The sequence below is a fragment of the Fusarium sambucinum genome, chromosome IV, assembly GCF_050947815.1.
Source record: "Fusarium sambucinum isolate potato_lamoka chromosome IV, whole genome shotgun sequence".
NCBI classification, from domain to species: domain Eukaryota; kingdom Fungi; phylum Ascomycota; class Sordariomycetes; order Hypocreales; family Nectriaceae; genus Fusarium; species Fusarium sambucinum.
In genome coordinates, this window is record NC_139291.1 from 1448643 (window position 1) to 1466950 (window position 18308).

An 18308-nucleotide genomic window follows, 5' to 3' on the forward strand; every position below is an offset into this window, starting at 1 on the left:
GGCATGCTAAAACAAAGAAAATATTCGCAGGAATGCAGTAGCATATCCATACAGTGTGTAGTTATGTGAGTGGCGATGCCATAACAAAGAGGTGATAGTGAATGAGGTGGTCGTTTAGTTGTGTTGTAAATTCAGACGAGTGTGATCGCCGGGTATCAATTCGCAAGATAGTTTCGTGTGATTCAAACACAATTGACCAACTATCCAAAAGTGCTCATCGAGCTTTATCGAATCCTCCTTCCATCTAAGAACTTAGGACTCTGACCATCATAGTACTGATTCTGGTACTGATTCTGGTACTGCATAGCCTTGCGTGCCTCGTATTCTGCCTTTTCATCTTCGTCGAGGCTGAATGCCTTTTTAAGCCATCCAAATGCACTCTTCTTCTTTTTAAGTCGCTTGCCTCCAGCCTGAGTGGTAGCCCGGGAAGTCACAGTGGCAGCGTCATCGTTGGTGGCCGAAGTAACGCTGCTGAGAGTACTCATGCCTCCCATTCGAGAGGGTTGATTACGTTGGTGACCTTGAAAGAAACCCGACGGGTGATATTGGTCAACTGGACCAGCAGTGTGAGGTCTTTGCTGCAGTGGCGAGTGAGGCGATGCACGAACGGGATGATAGGTCTGCTGGTACTCGGAGTGAGGCGAAGGCATGATAGGAGGATGATTTTGAGCTGAAAAGTCTGCATAAGAGGTGGCACGTGGTAATCTGTGAGGCTGATGAACTTCAAGACCAGAGCTATTTGCATGTTCTGTTGTCTGTGGTCTTATGGTGAGATGTGTTGTGTTAGTAGTGGACTGCCGGGCGGGTTGCGCCTCTGCGAAGTTTCGCGGGGGGATTTGAATAGATTCGGGAGGGCTCCTCTTCAGTGAGACACGCTGTCGTAGTGAAGTCCGTTTTTGCAATCCCATAGCATCCTGAACAGACTGAGTGAGTGTTCGCCTTTGCATTGGTTGTTCGTCCTGAGCCTGGCGTTGTGATTGAGGTGGAGGAATATGTATCGAAGGTGTGATCGTTCGTCGTTTGGTTTCATCATCAGAAGGGGGCGTGTCAGGACGCATTAGTGCGGGTGAGGTAGTTTTTGGGGTGTAAACCTTGGGTTGAAGGATATACAATGGCCCATCATCAAATCCGCTGTGCGTATCGCTGTCATCAGGCTCTCTGTCTGCTTGCTTTGTGTCATCTGCAACAGACGCCCTGGGAGTGGTCGCACCAGAAGGGGTGGTGGCTGTGAGATTGGGCCCAGAAGATGAAGGTGATACACTGGAGCTGATATTGGGCCGCGGTGAGGAAGAAGATGCACTCAAATTCGGTGAAGGTTTGAAACTGGCGCGGTGGTATGTGGTGGTGGGTAGTAATAATGGAGGACCTCCCGGCAGAGGGAAATCGCTCAGGGTATTGATGTCGGCATCGCGAGAGTCGAAGCTGCGGATGCTTGGGGCCACGCTCATCATGGATCTATGGTTTGCCTTGGTTGGGAGCAGAGAAATGCGTTGATCTTCAGTTTTTGGTAAATTCGTCGGTATAGTAAAAGGAGGAATGGTTGCCTTCTCACGTTAGCTAAGTACTCTTCAAAGCGAGATTTGACTTACCCAGGTCTTTCGGCTGACCTCACCAGCTGTCTTCTCCATCTCAGCCACGATCGTCATGAGTTTAATTACTAAACCATTCAAATCTTGTGCTTGGTTGTTTAAATCGTCAAATGTGTTGAGCCATCCATCAGCGTTGCCCTTCATCGCGCGATAAATGCTCTCGAGATCGGGATCTTCTTCTGACCACCTGGTATCCTTGTGTTCGTTGAGCCACTCCATGAAAGCCTCACTAGAACGAAGTCCCGCATCAATATCGTCATCCCACTGCTTCATGACGGCGTTTGTTCGGGCGAGGATATGGTCAATCTTAACATTTCCAGCAAGAATCTTTGCTCGGAATGCTCGATCTTCAAGCATATTCTCGAAAGCTTGTCTGTTGGCCATGGGAAGTTGAAGATGGGCGATACGCTCAGTGAGGTCCTTATGAGCTTGAGCAAAGTCCTCCAGCATCACCTCGAGAAACTCGTCTACCTCATCGATATGGCCTTGGAGGATGGTCACGACCTGTGAATTGTCGGCGGCCAAGCTGTTGAGTAGGAGGTATACTCCGAAAGTAATTTGCGAGATGAGCTTGTACATTTCATGCTGCTGTTGTCCCGGTCGATAACGCCATATTGAGTCAAATGGTTCGTCCTCGGGATCCTGTTCCAGCAATTTCGCTCGACGACCTTGTGCGTCAAGCTCTCTCAACTTTGGCTTCCCAGGTCCATTGTCCTCGCGTGTGACCTCGTCTAAAGATTCGGCGAAAGCATCTTGCAAGGAAGAAATGGGATGTGTGGGGATGGATTGGTCTGGTGCCCTGTAAGACCTGTAACTATCGGAGGAAAATCGTCGGTCGACCTCGTAGTCTAGATTGCCATTTTCTGAGGCATCGCGGCCATCATCGGAGGTTGGTACCAGAACAATTCGTAGATCTCCGCCGTCATATGTCAACGGCTGAAGTCTGCTGGTGGCCATGGTGGCGGTGCCACTGCCCGAAATAGACACTTGTGTAGAAGGCCTTACGGCCGAGGTCATCATGGAGGCGGCAAGTGTGGGTGGTTGCAGTCGAAAAACGGTACGCCTCCTAAAGGGGTTTTGGAAAGCTCAATGGCGTAAAGAAAAAGCGCCGGAATTTGCGTACAACTTTAATCGAGAACTCGGCGAATATGCGCGTGAGACGACGTGGTACAGCGTGAGGAATCGAGCGAACGAGTGGAAGTAGTTGGAGACAAAGGAGGGGGCTGAATCTATCGCATCGTGGGATCGCTGCCAAAGCCGAAATTCAAGCAGGAGTAAAACTCATAACACAGACAATTGTACAAATCGTTAAAGTTGAATCAGAATGAGTAACAGTGATATCGCGAGGAATATTCGATGTGGTTGATGTTGATCGTTGTTGAAGCGCAAAGCTTAGTAGTTAGAGATCTGCGGGAGAGCGGGAGCTGGAAGAGGTCGCAGCTCTACTATCTGTAGGTAGGTCTGCAAAGGGGAGAGATCATCAGCTGATCAGATCAGGGACTGGACTGGATCCAAGCTAGGTTGACCAGGAAAGACCACAAATAGGCAGCCCAAGAAGACAAGCGTAATTGTTACTGTTGGCTCGGGTTGACAATCCGGGGTTAAGTCCACTAAAAGAGGTAATTAAGGATCCGCTGTAGCGAGGATTATGCTCGTGCAAGAGTTGACAGTGGTAGGGGAGGGAATGCAAGTCACGACTGGGAAAAAAAGAAAAGGGTGAAAGAATAAAGATTTAGGCGAATAAAGAGTAAGGATATCATAAACCTGGTCTTCATTTGTTTCTACTTCTGATGCGCTAGATTGGTCATGGTCGCCTCCAGTGCTTCGCCTCCTTCCTCCTTCTCATCTGCCCAGTCGCAGTCCCAGGACCGTTCTTTCCATTGTGCTGTCGTCTGCAACTGCCCCTCCCCTGAGAAACTGCCCAAAGACACTAGCGGCCCATCCATTAATTCAACGGGGTGGCTCTTGGCGTAGCGAGCAACGCGACCACTAAGTTCAGGTACCATCGCGCCGCCCCCTGCATCTAGCTCGGGACCTGACCCACTACAAGTAGAGTAGGGGTTAACTGCTGGACCTTGCTGAGTTTGAGTGGATTGAACTTGATATTCTCGAATTTAATTTTTCTAGACGCTGCAAGATTTGCTCGCCAGTGGAATCTTTCAATGCTACAGTAGTTGATTGCCATCCGATCGTAAATCATTCGCCATTGACCAATCACTGGCACTTTCCGGTTGGACAAAGTCGTCGCGTCAATTTGTTGTTGTTAATTTAGGTTTCAATGGGCGGCTAATAAATCTAACTGAACCTGTTTGAGAGGCTTAACTCTGTACCTGGCTAATAACGATAGTGCTGAATGTTTATCGCCACGCTGAACAAGACAGGAATTCAAGGGTCACTCTGCGTCTCAATATAATAAAGTACCTAAGAAATACCTCATTGCTGGCTATTCGTCTTTAGCAGCTGTATCTGTATCAAAAATACAAGACATGCATAGGTTGGGCAACCTTGATCAACACTGAGGAAGCTCAATTCAGTGCCGATCAATGGTTCTAGACCTGGAATTCCCTACTCCTCTTTTAACCAAGGTTATGGCTTCTTGGCGTGTCTTTCAACGGCGACGGCTTAAAAGTCAGTCACTAAACTTGACAGACGAACAAACCTAGACAGGCCAATCATCTGCACAACGCAAACACAACAAGACAAGACCCATTGCTCTGCATATTTCTTTTTCTCGATATTCGTAGCTTGCCGCGCTTCGCCCTATCGATAATGTCGCCATCCTGCCAAGCCGATCAGAACTAGCTTCCTGTCTATCGGTGACAAGCGCCTGACGGACCTCCGCAGAAGCAGATTTTGAAATTGCATGCTTGTTGACCTCGTGTGGTATTACAGTGCATCCGCAAAGAACGGAGCCGATTCTAGCTCAGGGGGAGTCCACGTTCTGTGTTACGCTGTCGGTGCAAGAGTTTTACCACGACTTACGATCCGATCGCTGTATGACACCGTTATTGGACACTGCTGTCTCATCCGTAAGAAACTGTCGATTTCTCTGTTTGTTGCAGCTAGAGGAATGTTGAAAGTCATGTCTTAGACAAGTTGAGACACCACGTCTAAGCTGGGTCCATATTAGAGACATGTGTGGCTCATTCTAGTTATGTACAATCTAAAGTTAGCATCTGCGGACTTTCGGGAATTAGTATCCGTCCCACTCACCAATATCAAACTTGCACTTGGTTAAAGCTAATAGCAAAGGGTTATCGTTGACCGACATTCCTTTCAGCCTCTACAGCGGTAATATCCATTAATATCCTTTAAAGCCTAAGGACGGGTCACTCACTGACTCGACTGTTTAGGATCAGGGATTGACCATCATGGGCTCGTGTCAAGATTACCCTTCCACCTACTGGGCTCCTATGGAGCACCACCTCTCGTCTTCACTTCGGCAGTGTAATAGAGTTCAAAAGCAGGCGCTAAAGCACTGTCAGTTGTCAGAAGACATGATCCCGGGTACGACTACGGCTACTTCCGCTCAAGCAGCGTTGTACTTTGATATCTTTGCCAAGTTATCATGACTACCACAAAATAATCCCACGTTGCGATTTCAAATATTCTTTCTATCGTCTCATCGCCCAAGTATCCATCAAGAAGTGGAGTGCCAGACATCGCTCAGGGTTTAGAAGTGCCGAGTAAGATGAGATATCCAATTCACAAAAATTGGACTATTTTAATCTCAATTCTTCTGCTGACTTCTATCTTCAAGTATCGCGTGAGCCAAGCCACCAGGCTTGAAGCTGCGCCATGTAAGTCATGTACCTGTCATCAAGTCAGCAAGTCGAGCGGATAAATATTGAAATATATTGTCTTGAAGTCAATTGATTAATTACAAAGTATATAGCTCAAACATTATGAAATTGGTGCCGTCTTATAAAATCTTACCCTTAATTTATTTCCAAGTCGAAGCTTTCTATGGCGATACTGCCCAATCAGGCAAAACCTCCATCATCTGAGCCACGTCGTTGGAATAACTAATAAGGCGCCGATAGCTCTTTTTCGCCAACGCAACAGCTGAGGAGAAAGCAACAGGGTCCCCCAAACCCAATAATACAGGGCCCTGCTGTTCTTACCTTTCTTTACGTCGTTGTATCCCGTCCAACTCGATCCCTTCATTTCCACTCATTCGAAAAAGACGATAAGAAAGAACATGGCTCCGAAAAACCCCTTTCGGTTTGGTAGCGATCTCTGGGATCCATCGAATCGCTTCGAGACGAGTTGGTTGTTGAATCCCTGGCTTCTCTTCGCGGCTCGCGCGCTCATCAGCGTTTACGCTTTCGTCACGCGATTCTTCATCATCGGCTGGACATGCGCGCACGACGATCTCGGCGGCTGTAGGGATGTTGGCAGGTCGTTTAGCTACTTCACCATCCTGACGTACTGGGGCATCGCCTTTTACTTTGCCATCGCGGCGCTACATACCGTTACCTATGCGATCCGAGGTCGATCACTGCTCGATAGCTTTCCACGACCGCTGCAGTCTCTACATGCGCTCTTCTACTCGACTGTCACCACATACCCGTTCCTCGTCACGATCGTATACTGGGTTGTTTTGTACGAGGGGCCTTGGTTCCCTGTCCAGTTCAACGCCTGGGGCAATATCAGTCAGCACGGGTTGAACAGTCTATTTGCCCTTTTCGAAATCGTTATTCCTCGAACGAACCCCCCGCAGTGGGTGCATATCGCGTGGTTGATCTTCATTCTCGCGCTCTACCTCGCTCTCGCCTATCTCACGCATGCGACGCAAGGATTCTACGTATACAACTTCCTCGACTACCAGGATGTCGGTGGACGAGGCATTGTTGCAGGATACATTTTCGGCATAGCAGTCGGAATCGTCATCATTTTCTGTATCGTGTGGTGCATCATCTGGGTTCGCCGTTGGTTAACGGAGACCAAGCTCGGTATGGACGGCAAGTTTGCTAGCCAACCTGCGGACAGTAATGATGTTGAGCTGGCCGGTACCAAGCGATCTATTGGAAACCAGCCTGAGACCCAGGACAGGGTTTATTAAAATTGTCTGTTGTAATGGGTGGTAATCAGTATGCGTCAAAGTGTAATGCACAGGGCGTAGTGAACGGACATTTTCTGTTGTGCTAGAACGATTTTGAGATACCCTTTGAAGGGGGAAGACAAGTCAGAATTTGTCATTAGTTAACTTAGTAATTACTAATAGAAGAAATGGCATTTGGGGTACAAAGTCTGTAAGAAACAATTCGCAATTGTCAAACTTGACGTCTCATACTACATAACCATGAGTATATCATCATCTAAAAGTTTTGTCCTTGTAACAGCATCACAGTATATGTACATTCCTGTTTGTAACAGTGACAGCTGTCATAGTGCCATACCAACTCCTTTTAACACTTGAGCAAAATCCCACGTCGCTTTTCGGATTCACGAATCTCAAACATGACTTGAATACCAACAAACAGACAAGAGCAGGCTGTAACGATAAAGATAAAGCCTGGTAATGTTAGTGTTTTCCTTTCGCAACAACTTTCGGTGATTCAAACGTACCTGACCAGTCATGCAATATGCTCTGGATGATGCTCTGCAATCCGTCTAGTCCAACAGCAAAGCCAACCAAATTGGCAGAGATCATCATGAGAACGTTACCCACGCTTCCGACACAGCACAACATACGGTACGCTGTCGGCTGGTCCTCCCACTTGCTCTTGGGGAACAAGGCGGCAGCAGTCCATTCAGGTACCATGAACAACACAATCAACCAGCCCCAAATCAGCAGACGCAACTGAATGTCGTGCCACAGTGCCACAAAGGTAAACACCATAAGGAAGGTCAAGATAGATCGTGCAGTGGTTCGCCAGTTGCGGAACGATGAGCCGCCAAGGGGAATGTAAATGTACCTGATCAACCATCGGTTGTACGAGCGGTGCCATGCTCGCCAGAAGAGTTGCGTGCTGTAGTTGTTGCTTACACAACGGACCATGTTCTCAGGCGGGTCCATTCCATCAACCAATGACCAAAGTCGGAACATTCGCCAGGGAAGCAGGAGCTTGAGCCAGATGATGTGGAGGTTCATGAATGACAGCATAGATAGCTGTGCTGCGGTGTAAGAACTCCAATCAGGCTTTCCCTTGCTGATCGCGCCCACCCAGTCGTAGTGCAGAATGACCTCCATGGACAGCAGCACCAAGAGGAAACGGATACCGTAGCGAATGGTTCGGTTTGTCTCAATGCTGGCAGATCGGTATTTTGATTGCGAGATGTAATCGTTGAACGTAATAATAGGTCCGGCCAGGTAAAGGGGCCCATAGATGGCATAGCCCACGTAATTGCGGAAGCTGAAGTCTCGAGGTTCGGCGGATATGCTGACACGGTCTCTCTCGGAGAGGTTTGCTGGGTCCAGTTGCTTCTTCTTTAAGCATCAGAGCATGATCAGAAACAATTCCCACTCCTAAAACAACAAAATCACTTACCTCGAGCGCATTAGAGTTACCGCGGTCGATACTCCAGTAGTAGTCCAAGTTGAAACTAATAAGACGTAAAATGGTGATATTGAAGAGAACTTCCCATCGTGCCAGGATGCCTTGGAATGTGCCGTCAATTCTAGCTCCAAAGTTCATCAAGTCAGAGTTTAGCAGTCTCATCTTGTTCTTATACAAGCCCATGACTGGGGGTGAGATGTAACTAAACAGGACACGGAATCTCCATCCTTCGGTCAATTCGTTGGCAAACAGGATCGAAATGTTAAAGATCCAGGTAGCAGCGGGGACATATCGTCGCGGAAGCTTGGTCGCCAGCTGGAAGTTGATCCAGAGGATAAAAAAGATCTTGAAGGCCGACAGACCGTGCAGGGCAAAGAGGAATATAAATGCGAATAGGAAATCAAAGGATGCGCGTTGATCGAGTCGGTAACGTCCTCCCTGGCTTCTCTCGGGGATCGGATTGAACTTGTTCCAAGCTTTCCTCAGCAGCGGTTGGAATATGAGTAGAGAGCCCATGTAAGGCATGTTCTCGCGAAAGGTTCCATATTGCGAATCGGAAATGTCGATCTGGCGTCCTGGAATCCAGCCAGGAGATAGCCATTTCTTAAACTTGGGATAACGAGGGTCGGTTTCTGCGGAATGTTAGTAGAAGTCGCAGTGTAAGAAAGTAGATTTCGTACCTTGCGAAACATCATATGTGATCCAGAACATGTACGGCACGACAAAGGCGATGACAAGGTAGTAGAGGTAGAACTCGGGGGTGTTCCATTTCGACGGTTGCGCTCGGCTGCGCTCTTTGGCGGCAGAGTCCTTCTTTATACTGGGATCGGATCGGGCTTCGATAACGTTCTGGTAGGGAGTGGAAGAGGAGGTGGTAAAGCGGGTGTCGAGGGTGTCATGGTCGTAGAGCTTGCTTAAGAAAGCTAAAGCACCCATGATGGCGGTGATTTTGAATGAATACAACGGACTGGCTTAGGTCATGGCGGGGTCGAACAAAAGACGAAGGATTGAAGAGAAGCAGGACGATGGAGGAGGCGCACAAGAATAAAAAAGAGCGTCAAAAGGAAGATGCTGCAAGAAATTAGAGATGTCGTGGCCTTCGCCTTTCGTGGGGCGGGTTTGGATTGGTGGTGTTGAGAAAAAGGGACCATTCCTCCGATCCGAGGCATGGATGGCTTGAGCTTGACTGCAGGGGGTAAAGCTCAAGGGGAAGCCCCTGAAAAAGTTCAAATAGGGAGGTTATCACTCGTTCCATGACTTGTAAGTGGGGACACGACATGAATACATTGTCATTTTTAGCACTCTGTATGTATTTACAGATCATTCTGGAGATGATTAATTGCTCAATCAATTCCTATATCGTTATTTTACCGGTATGATTATATACATCTAGAACTCAAAGTTTAACTCTACTACAGAGAAATGGGCGTCGCTGGTAAGTTTAATTTAGGGTAAGCGGTTTGCAACGTGCATTCATGATGTTCATTGCTCTAATAATACCACTTTTGTGATTAAATATATCTACGTACATCTTGAATTTTGTAGTCAGGCTGTCTGACTCAATGTGCAGTGATACAAGAGAAAAGGAACTTGAAGACCTTTCCCGAATTGTATAGCATTTGCGGCTCAGATGACCCATTCTGATTGCAACGACGAACTTCTCCTTGACAAGAAATCACACGCCGTGGTATCGGACAAGACCAAACATTTCAAAGATGAAACTCTAATAAAATGCCAAGAAACGTTGTATGAATAATCCGGGAGGAAACTACTACTTAAGAGATAACAAGTTGCAGCCAACGATATCCAAGTGGGAACAAACTTGGACATCTTCCACGTGCCCATTAGCAAACCACAACATCGTGCAATGTTGAGCATACATGAGCTTGGGACAAACAAGATAACGAAAGGGAATTGAATTAGTATAAACAGGGCTGGAGAAGCCCATGTCAGATTTCTATTCGAACCATACAACGTACCAAATATCAAATCCAAATTCAAATCCAAATCTCTATCAAACTCGGCTCAACACCCCAAATATTCAACATTCTTCACTTCCATTACGTATCGAAACAATCAGCCGGCATCATGTGTGAATGGAACGTCTATCTCTTCAAATGCAACTGCGCCACCTTGGGCCTTAAGAGATTCTGTCACCAACACCGTCCTAAGCAGACCGCCAACTGCAACGAAATTCAGCTAGTCCGTGAGGAATGGATGCACCTCCAGGATCGAGTATGCCACCAGCATATAGGGCTCGAGGACTTTTATGCCAATGGGCCGACTGTTCAGTGGAGGGATATTGAGTCGAGAGTTTATCAGCTGGCCAAGGATCATGCTGCGAGAGGGGATTTCCCTGGGAAACCTGAGTAGCTTCGGACAAGGAGTTGATACTGAGTCGACATAGTTGGCTAGAAAAATTGGACTTCGAACAGTGTTATCATGAGCTTGTTCATCTTTGTCTCAGCAGCTGCTCCAAACCACTTTCGTTTGGAATATTAGATTATGTGAAAAGGTCAAGATAATCATCTTGAGACATCTCTACAACTTCTTGCGTATCTCCTCGGTAATATTCTGCATTGCCTTGACCAACGGCACGACATCCCTGTTACCTCTACAAAGCTCAGTCGATGTATCGCTCAATTGCTCAAGTGCTTTAATATCTGCCATGTACATTCGAGGATCTTCTGCCCGTAGTATAGTATTAGCCAGATAAGCGAAAGCGACGAAGCATCGGTATGCGCCAAACAACGCTGTCATTGTCACTCCATAGGGGTAGATGACTAGCAACCGGTTGAGAGCGGCGATGAGACGTCGGGCAGCGTCATCAACAATGGGAGAGTCGGGGATGTCCAGGTCGGTTGTCGGTGGCCTGGGAGAGTTGGAGTTGAGAAGAGCCATCTTGCGAAACATGTAGATAATAGAGGTGTAGCCTGTCAATATGACATCGGCGACTACCCAAATATCCTGTTCGTTATCTTGAGCAGCTTCTAACCATTCAGTCTGTCATGATTGGGTTAGTGTACGTCTGAATGAGTACTAAGGTGTATTACCAGTTGCCACGCAGCAAAAATCTCTTGCATCTCACGACAAAGGTCCTCAGTTTTCGCAACTATTTCAGTCTTCGTGGCATTGGTTGGGTCATCCAGCATGGCGAAAAAGCGAGCGACGATGAGACTGACCCTCGAGCTTGCAAGAAATGCAATCGTCTGCATGCCTTGCGGAACAGCACCCGAATCGAGATCCAGCCATGGTAGATTGACCTTCCATGGGTTGTTCGTAATGGCCGGAGGCGTGTTGAGAATGAGTCGGTAAAAGAGGTCAATCTGGATAACTTCCCAGAATCCTCTCCGCTCGTTGTCGCATGTGGCTTCGCTGAGGAAAGAATTTGACTCGTCCGAGTCTAGCTTGTGGAGATTGAGAACCTGACAGTATTCGCATGCATACTTGAACGACCTCCATGCAAGATCGTAGTCGAAGAATTCAGCAGCTACGCGACTCTGGAGATGTGAGATGATACATAAACGTAGGGCAAGGTTGTTAGAAACTCACTACGTAAAGCGCGGCTATTAGATCTGTCATAGTACCTGATGCCTCTAGTTCCCAGCTAGGTACTGCGCGGAGACATCCGAGGTAGCTCGAGTTCATATAAGTAAGGCTTTCGTGCGAAGTTGTGTTGCTTGCTTTCAGACTGCATCCATGATACATTATGCTGTAGTATATCACGAGCATAACTGGGTCGACATGTATGTGCGGTAGTTTGATGATGTCGGGCAGCAGTTCGAGGACGCGTCTGTCGACAAAGCTAACAAACATACAAGCAGGCATAAATTTGAAGAAGTCTTGGAACAATTAGAGAGGGCGATTGGAATAAGAGGAAAGTACGTACTTGCGACCCAGGTCTTGGCCAGGTCTGTTGGGATGTTTATCGAGCTTGTTATGACACTGGAACCAAAAGAACGTTTTCTTAACTCCTGGACATGATCGACGGCATCCTTCAGGACAGTCATGGCGTCCATCTCACGGCCGACATTGTGAATTGTCAATATACTGGACGCATGGCCGTTAGTGGTGCCGAAAGCAACTGGTGATGAAGAGGCTTCAGAGCCACCAACAGAGGGTGTTGGTATATTGCCATTGACTCGCGAGGCACTAGCAACGGTTTGCGCCTCAAGTCGTTGCAAGCGATCAAGAATGGTAGTCAGAGCAGCATTTGGGCTGTCTGTTGACCTAGAGGATGCAATAGTCAGTCGCTAATTCTCAATGAATGGGTTAGAGGCACCTACAGGGCTGGGTCGATCAATGGCCGTGCAGACCTCCTCTTTGCCCGTACAGGATACACACATTCTAGGTCCTGGCTCTTACACCGAGCGCATTGGGGCATAACCCGATTACACCGGACCTTGCGTTCTTTGCATCTTGCGCACTTGGAGTCAAGTTAGGATGATGCATCTTTGAAGTTTGACTAAGCTCACAGAGAGACGGTTGAGTTGATCCGGACCGTTTCCACCGGCGCTTGACATGATTCCACAGAGCCTCAAGGATTTAGAGTTAAAGAAAAGTCCGAAGGTGGTCCGATGAAGTAGTAGTAGATGGAAACAAGAGAGATTGGGAGGGAGCGGAGATTCGGTATTATCTAACCCCAGGAAGATCGATGATGTATGGGGAAACTAGAGATGGAGTACGTAAAAATTAAGCTTCGAAAGAACAATATGACAGATGAAAGCCATGCTTAAGCCACAGGGGAACAGTCGTGTAAAACGCAGGAACGGGGTCTTTGCGTTGACATTGTCCAGGTTTTGGGGATTAGATTCGACCCATGACAGGGGACGCCACTTACATACTTACCCAATCTAGTAATTATCAGAGAAGAAAAGTCCGAAAGTCCGAGTGCGGAACTGAATTTCCACCAGGACATTCGCACGTTATAAGTCCGAATAGCTTCAACGGTCCACAATCCATTTTGACAGTGGGAATGCCCAAACAGTCGGTATGGGGCTGAACTACCTGGATACGGATAGACCTTTACATCTTTTCTTTGTTTTTAGACTTGGAATTTTAATAAATACTGCCATCATGGACCTCTTTGAAACACGACTTGCAGACTTTCTTTCTCATGGCTTTTATTACGCCATCATAACCCATTCTTCTTCTTATAAGCAGCTGGTATATTCTATACAATGGATTCCGGCTCCCAGTTCAACTCTGGGGCTAGTACACCCAAGCAATTCTACCACAACAACGGCTCAACATGTTCTACCAATGTTTGCACCGAGAAAAACATTGACGGGAACACTAAGATCCCCATGAGCGAAGGCGAGCCAGATGTACGCAACGAAGATGTAATGCAACTAGCTCGCCAACTCACAAGAAAGTCGACTGCAGCACCAGGAACTCTGTTTCCTCAAGCAGATGGACCACTGAACCCAAGCAGTCCAACCTTCAACGCCAAGAAATGGGCAAAGGCATTCTACGAGCTGAGGACCGATACCTCTGAAGGCAACCCACCGCGAACGACTGGTGTTGCCTTTCGGAATTTGAATGTATTCGGTTTTGGTTCAGATACCGATTTCCAGAAGAGCGTCGGCAATGTCTTTCTTGAAGCTGGAACTATGGTCAAGAAACTGCTTCACGATAAGCAAAGACGAGTTGACATCTTACAGAACCTTGAGGGTGTTGTACACAGTGGTGAGATGTTAGCTGTGCTTGGTCCTCCTGGTTCAGGCTGTTCAACCTTTCTCAAGACTGTCGCCGGAGACACGCATGGTTTCCATATCGACAACAGCTCCGAGATTAACTACTCTGGTATTCGTCCTGAAGAAATGCGAACAGCATTCCGAGGTGAGGCGATATATACAGCCGAAGTTGACCATCACTTTGCCCACCTCACAGTAGGCGACACACTTTACTTTGCTGCTCGTGCGCGTTGTCCGAAGAACATTCCTGAAGGCATCAGTCGACATGAATATGCGGAGCATCTAAGAGATGTTACCATGGCCATGTTTGGTATCTCTCATACCAAGAATACGCGAGTAGGAGACGACTTTGTGAGAGGCGTTAGTGGAGGTGAGAGGAAGCGTGTGACGATTGCTGAGGCAGCTTTGAGCTATTCACCGCTTCAGTGCTGGGATAATAGTACCAGAGGTCTTGACAGTGCTAATGCGTTGGAGTTTTGTCGCACTTTGAGGACTCAGGCTGATGTGATGGGCTGTACTTCTGCTGTTGCCATCTACCAAGCGTCTCAGGATGCTTACGAGGTTAGTACTACCAGGACAAGTATGGAATTTAACTAATCTCTCTAGGTCTTTGACAAAGTGCTCGTATTGTACCAGGGAAGACAGATTTTCTTTGGCAGGACAGGAGAGGCAAAGGCATACTTTGAAGGACTTGGCTTCGTCTGCCCTGAACAACAAACCACAGCCGACTTTCTCACTTCCATGACAAGTCACCAAGAACGAATCATCCGACAAGGCTTCGAAGGAAAAGCCCCCAGATCGCCAGACGAGTTTGCACAAGCTTGGAAAGACAGCATCCATCGCCAAACCTTACTGACCGAAACGGACGACTATCTCCAACGACATCCCTTCGGCGGCGAGCACTACGAAAAGTTTGTCGATTCCAGGAAGCGAGATCAGTCCAAGTCTCAGCGTGTCAAGTCACCATTTACTCTATCGTACATGGAGCAGATGAGACTCACACTTGGACGAAGCTGGGTCATGCTCAAAGCTGATCCTAGTGTGACGGTCACTCTTTTGCTGTGCAATCTTGTCGAGTCTCTTGTCATTGGAAGCATCTTTTACAACCTGCCTGAAAATACGGAGGCGCTCAATAAGCGTGGCTTGTTAATCTTCTTTATCCTTTTAATGAATGCATACAACAACATCCTGGAGATCATGACGCTCTACGCTAAGCGCAACATTGTCGAGAAACACGCCCGTTATGCCCTGTATCATCCGAGCGCGGAGGCTCTTTCGTCCATGGTGGTTGATCTACCGTACAAAATCTTCAATACCATCATGATGAACACTACGATGTACTTTATGGGCAATCTGCATCGAGATCCTGGGCACTTCTTCTTCTTCCTTTTGGTGTCCTTTGTTACGACCTTGAATTTCTCTATGCTTTTTCGACTCATCGCATCCCTCACCAAGACCATCGCCGCGGCATTGGCCCGAGCCTCCATCATGCTCCTTGTCATCGCTCTTTATACCGGCTATGCTATTCCACCGCAGTACATGCCAGTTTGGATCGGCTGGTTACGCTGGATCAACCCGACCTACTATGGTCTCGAAAGTCTCTTCATCAACGAGTTTGGAGGGAGAAACTACCCCTGCTCCAACTTTGTACCCAGCGGGCCTGAATATTCTGACATTTCGCGATTCTCACAAGCATGTGCCATCCAAGGCTCCGTCCCAGGAGAGGACTTTGTTCGAGGGTCTGCCTACCTTTCTACAACGTACGGTTACCTCGACTCCCACAAGTGGCGCAACTTTGCAGTTGTCATTGCTTTCTCGATTCTGTTTATGGGTATGCACTTGATCGCTACCGAGACCATCGCCTCTGAGCGTTCCAAGGGTGAAGTCCTCGTGTTTACGCGCAAGGAGATGAAGAAGCACGCTGGAAAGGGCTCGAGTGACGAGGAAGCAGGCAGTGTTGGTGGTACACAGCTCGCAAACAGTAATGATGCCATTGAAGAGGTCACAGATGTGGAGGAGCAGACTTCTGTGTTTCACTGGAAGAATGTTTGCTATGATGTCAAGATTAAGGGAGAGACGCGCCGTATCTTGGACCATGTTGATGGTTGGGTAAAGCCGGGAACTCTCACTGCACTAATGGTAAGTCTTTACTCAACTATAAGTTTGCATTCACTGACGGATAATAGGGATCTTCAGGAGCAGGCAAGACGACTTTGTTGGACGTCCTTGCAAGTCGAGTCACTATGGGCGTCGTGACAGGCGAAATGCTTGTCGATGGAAAACTACGTGATGAATCTTTCCAACGAAAAACAGGCTACGTTCAACAGCAAGACTTGCATGTCCACACCCAAACAGTCCGCGAAGCCCTCAACTTTAGCGCCCTTCTTCGACAGCCAGCCAAATATACTCGCCAGGAGAAGCTCGACTATGTGAACACTGTGATTAGTCTTCTTGATATGGAAGAATATTCTGACGCTATTATCGGCGTGCCAGGCGAGGGTCTCAATGTGGAACAACGAAAACGCTTGACCATCGGTGTTGAATTAGCTGCGCGACCACAATTGTTGTTGTTCTTGGATGAGCCTACATCTGGACTGGATAGTCAGACGTCTTGGTCGATCTGCAACTTGATGCAGAAGCTCACCAATAATGGACAGGCCATTCTTTGCACCATTCATCAGCCTTCGGCCATGCTATTCCAGCGCTTCGATCGTCTCCTATTGCTGTCCCGTGGAAAGACCATCTACTTTGGTGACATTGGCAAAAACTCTAAGGCTTTGGTGGACTATTTCGCTCGCAACGGCGGACCCAAGTGTCCAGCGGGAGTCAACCCGGCCGAGTACATGCTTGAGGTTATTGGTGCTGCCCCTGGTGCTCACACGGAGATTGATTGGCCTGAGGTTTGGAGGAGTTCCCAAGAGCACGAGCTTGTTCAGCAGGAGCTCGAGAGACTAGCTGGGCAAGGAAATTCTGGCACTGAGCAGAATGACGGAACAGAGTACAATGAGTTTGCTGCTACGTCTTATGCGCAGTACTCGCTGGTAACCAAGCGGTTGTTTCAGCAGTACTGGAGAAGTCCTGGATATATCTACTCCAAGGTTATCCTGTCTGCCGGTGCAGTGAGTATCCCCTAACGTATGGGTCAAAGTGTATACTAACATCAACAGTCGCTCTTCATCGGACTCTCGTTTTTGAATGGACAGAATACCGAAAGGGGTCTTCAGAATCAGATGTTTGGCGTCCTCATCTTCCTTACTATCTTCACACAAGTCGTCCAGCAAATGCTCCCAGATTACGTCGCCCAACGCACCATGTACGAAGCTCGAGAACGCCCATCAAAGACATACTCCTGGAAGGCCTTTATGGTATCTACCATCTTGGTTGAAGCAGCATGGAACTCGGTAAGAGCCAATTCTGGTAATTACGAGACAAATTTACTAATAGTGGAATAGATTATGGCTGTGCTTTCGTTCATCTGTTGGTACTTCCCTACTGGGCTGTATCGCAATGGCTACGCGACTGACGCAGCGGATTCTCGCAACGCGACTGTTTTTCTCTTTGTATGGATGTTTTTCATGTTCACTAGCACCTTTGCGCACATGATCATTGCGGGTTTTGAGACTGCTGAAGTTGCGGGCGGACTTGTCACTTTGATCATGATTATGATGTTTTCTTTCTGCGGGTAAGTTGCATCCTCACTCTCTCTACCACGAAGTGACATAACTAACCCTTTTACTAGTATCCTTGCAACACCAGAAGAACTTCCGGGCTTCTGGATCTTCATGTACCGCGCTTCACCCTTCACCTACGTCGTCGAAGGTCTCATGGGTACATCAATGGCCAACGCAGATGCAGGCTGCGAGCCCAACGAACTCATCAACTTCAATGCACCCAATGGTACAACGTGCGGCGACTACATGAAGACCTACTTGTCTGAAGTAGGCGGATACATTGTCAGCGGTTCTGCGAGTGAGTGCCAGTACTGCACCATCTCGGGCACGAACCGATTTTTGGAGAGTAAGAGCATGAGTTACGATAATCGCTGGAGAGACTTTGGGCTTTTGTGGGTTTATTGTGTGTTTAACATTGCGGCGGCGTTTGGTATCTACTGGGCGGTGAGGGTGCCCAAGAACAAGAAGGGGAAGAAGGAGTAGGTAATTGGATGTTGAGATTGGTGAAAATGTAATTGTATAAAAGTTGGGGATAGAGTATAGAGTTTCTTGATTAGACTCAGGGATATAGAATGAGGAGATGGGTTAATTGAGATGTCAATATCAGCATGTTATTCATCGCGTCTATAGTTGTGCACATCAAAGACAAAGTCTTGCAGGGTTGTGATGCAGATCTCGATATGCCAACAAGCCTCAGCATATCAGAAAAATTGACCGCTGGATGCATAAGAGACGAAATTAATAGATCACTCTATGCTCCTTAGACTATGGCTCTTAGACTACTTATTTCTGTACCATAAGACTTGGGAGGTCAATTTCTCTGCTACCCGTTAGACAAGTAAATCTGTG

At 47.6% G+C, this 18308-nt stretch overlaps 6 protein-coding genes across 6 annotated transcripts; 3 read left to right on the plus strand and 3 right to left on the minus strand.

Moving 5' to 3' along the window:
* Window positions 1-224: 224 nt before the first annotated feature.
* On the minus strand, window positions 225-2546 carry FSST1_000520 (uncharacterized protein; the record flags this gene model as incomplete). The annotated part of the gene is made up of 2 exons (XM_083231453.1): window positions 225-1544; window positions 1590-2546. 2 exons carry the CDS (start codon window positions 2544-2546, stop codon window positions 225-227), a joined length of 2277 nt encoding a protein of 758 aa, XP_083090702.1.
* Window positions 2547-5790: 3244 nt separating this feature from the next.
* FSST1_000521 (uncharacterized protein) lies at window positions 5791-6654 on the plus strand (the record flags this gene model as incomplete). The annotated part of the gene is made up of 1 exon (XM_083231464.1): window positions 5791-6654. The coding sequence occupies one exon, from the start codon at window positions 5791-5793 to the stop codon at window positions 6652-6654; it is 864 nt and encodes a 287-aa protein (XP_083090703.1).
* Window positions 6655-7000: 346 nt separating this feature from the next.
* FSST1_000522 (MBOAT, membrane-bound O-acyltransferase family-domain-containing protein) lies at window positions 7001-9028 on the minus strand (the record flags this gene model as incomplete). The annotated part of the gene is made up of 4 exons (XM_083231475.1): window positions 7001-7107; window positions 7161-8022; window positions 8084-8724; window positions 8773-9028. 4 exons carry the CDS (start codon window positions 9026-9028, stop codon window positions 7001-7003), a joined length of 1866 nt encoding a protein of 621 aa, XP_083090704.1.
* Window positions 9029-10180: 1152 nt separating this feature from the next.
* On the plus strand, window positions 10181-10465 carry FSST1_000523 (uncharacterized protein; the record flags this gene model as incomplete). Its single annotated transcript, XM_083231486.1, has 1 exon — window positions 10181-10465. One exon carries the CDS (start codon window positions 10181-10183, stop codon window positions 10463-10465), a length of 285 nt encoding a protein of 94 aa, XP_083090705.1.
* Window positions 10466-10633: 168 nt separating this feature from the next.
* On the minus strand, window positions 10634-12615 carry FSST1_000524 (uncharacterized protein; the record flags this gene model as incomplete). The annotated part of the gene is made up of 6 exons (XM_083223820.1): window positions 10634-11095; window positions 11146-11592; window positions 11645-11934; window positions 11982-12322; window positions 12379-12518; window positions 12568-12615. 6 exons carry the CDS (start codon window positions 12613-12615, stop codon window positions 10634-10636), a joined length of 1728 nt encoding a protein of 575 aa, XP_083090706.1.
* A 657-nt stretch (window positions 12616-13272) lies between these two features.
* On the plus strand, window positions 13273-17942 carry FSST1_000525 (ABC-2 type transporter-domain-containing protein; the record flags this gene model as incomplete). The annotated part of the gene is made up of 6 exons (XM_083231507.1): window positions 13273-14349; window positions 14395-15927; window positions 15975-16907; window positions 16956-17189; window positions 17241-17470; window positions 17528-17942. The coding sequence occupies 6 exons, from the start codon at window positions 13273-13275 to the stop codon at window positions 17940-17942; spliced, it is 4422 nt and encodes a 1473-aa protein (XP_083090707.1).
* Between the last annotated feature and the right edge of the window lie 366 nt (window positions 17943-18308).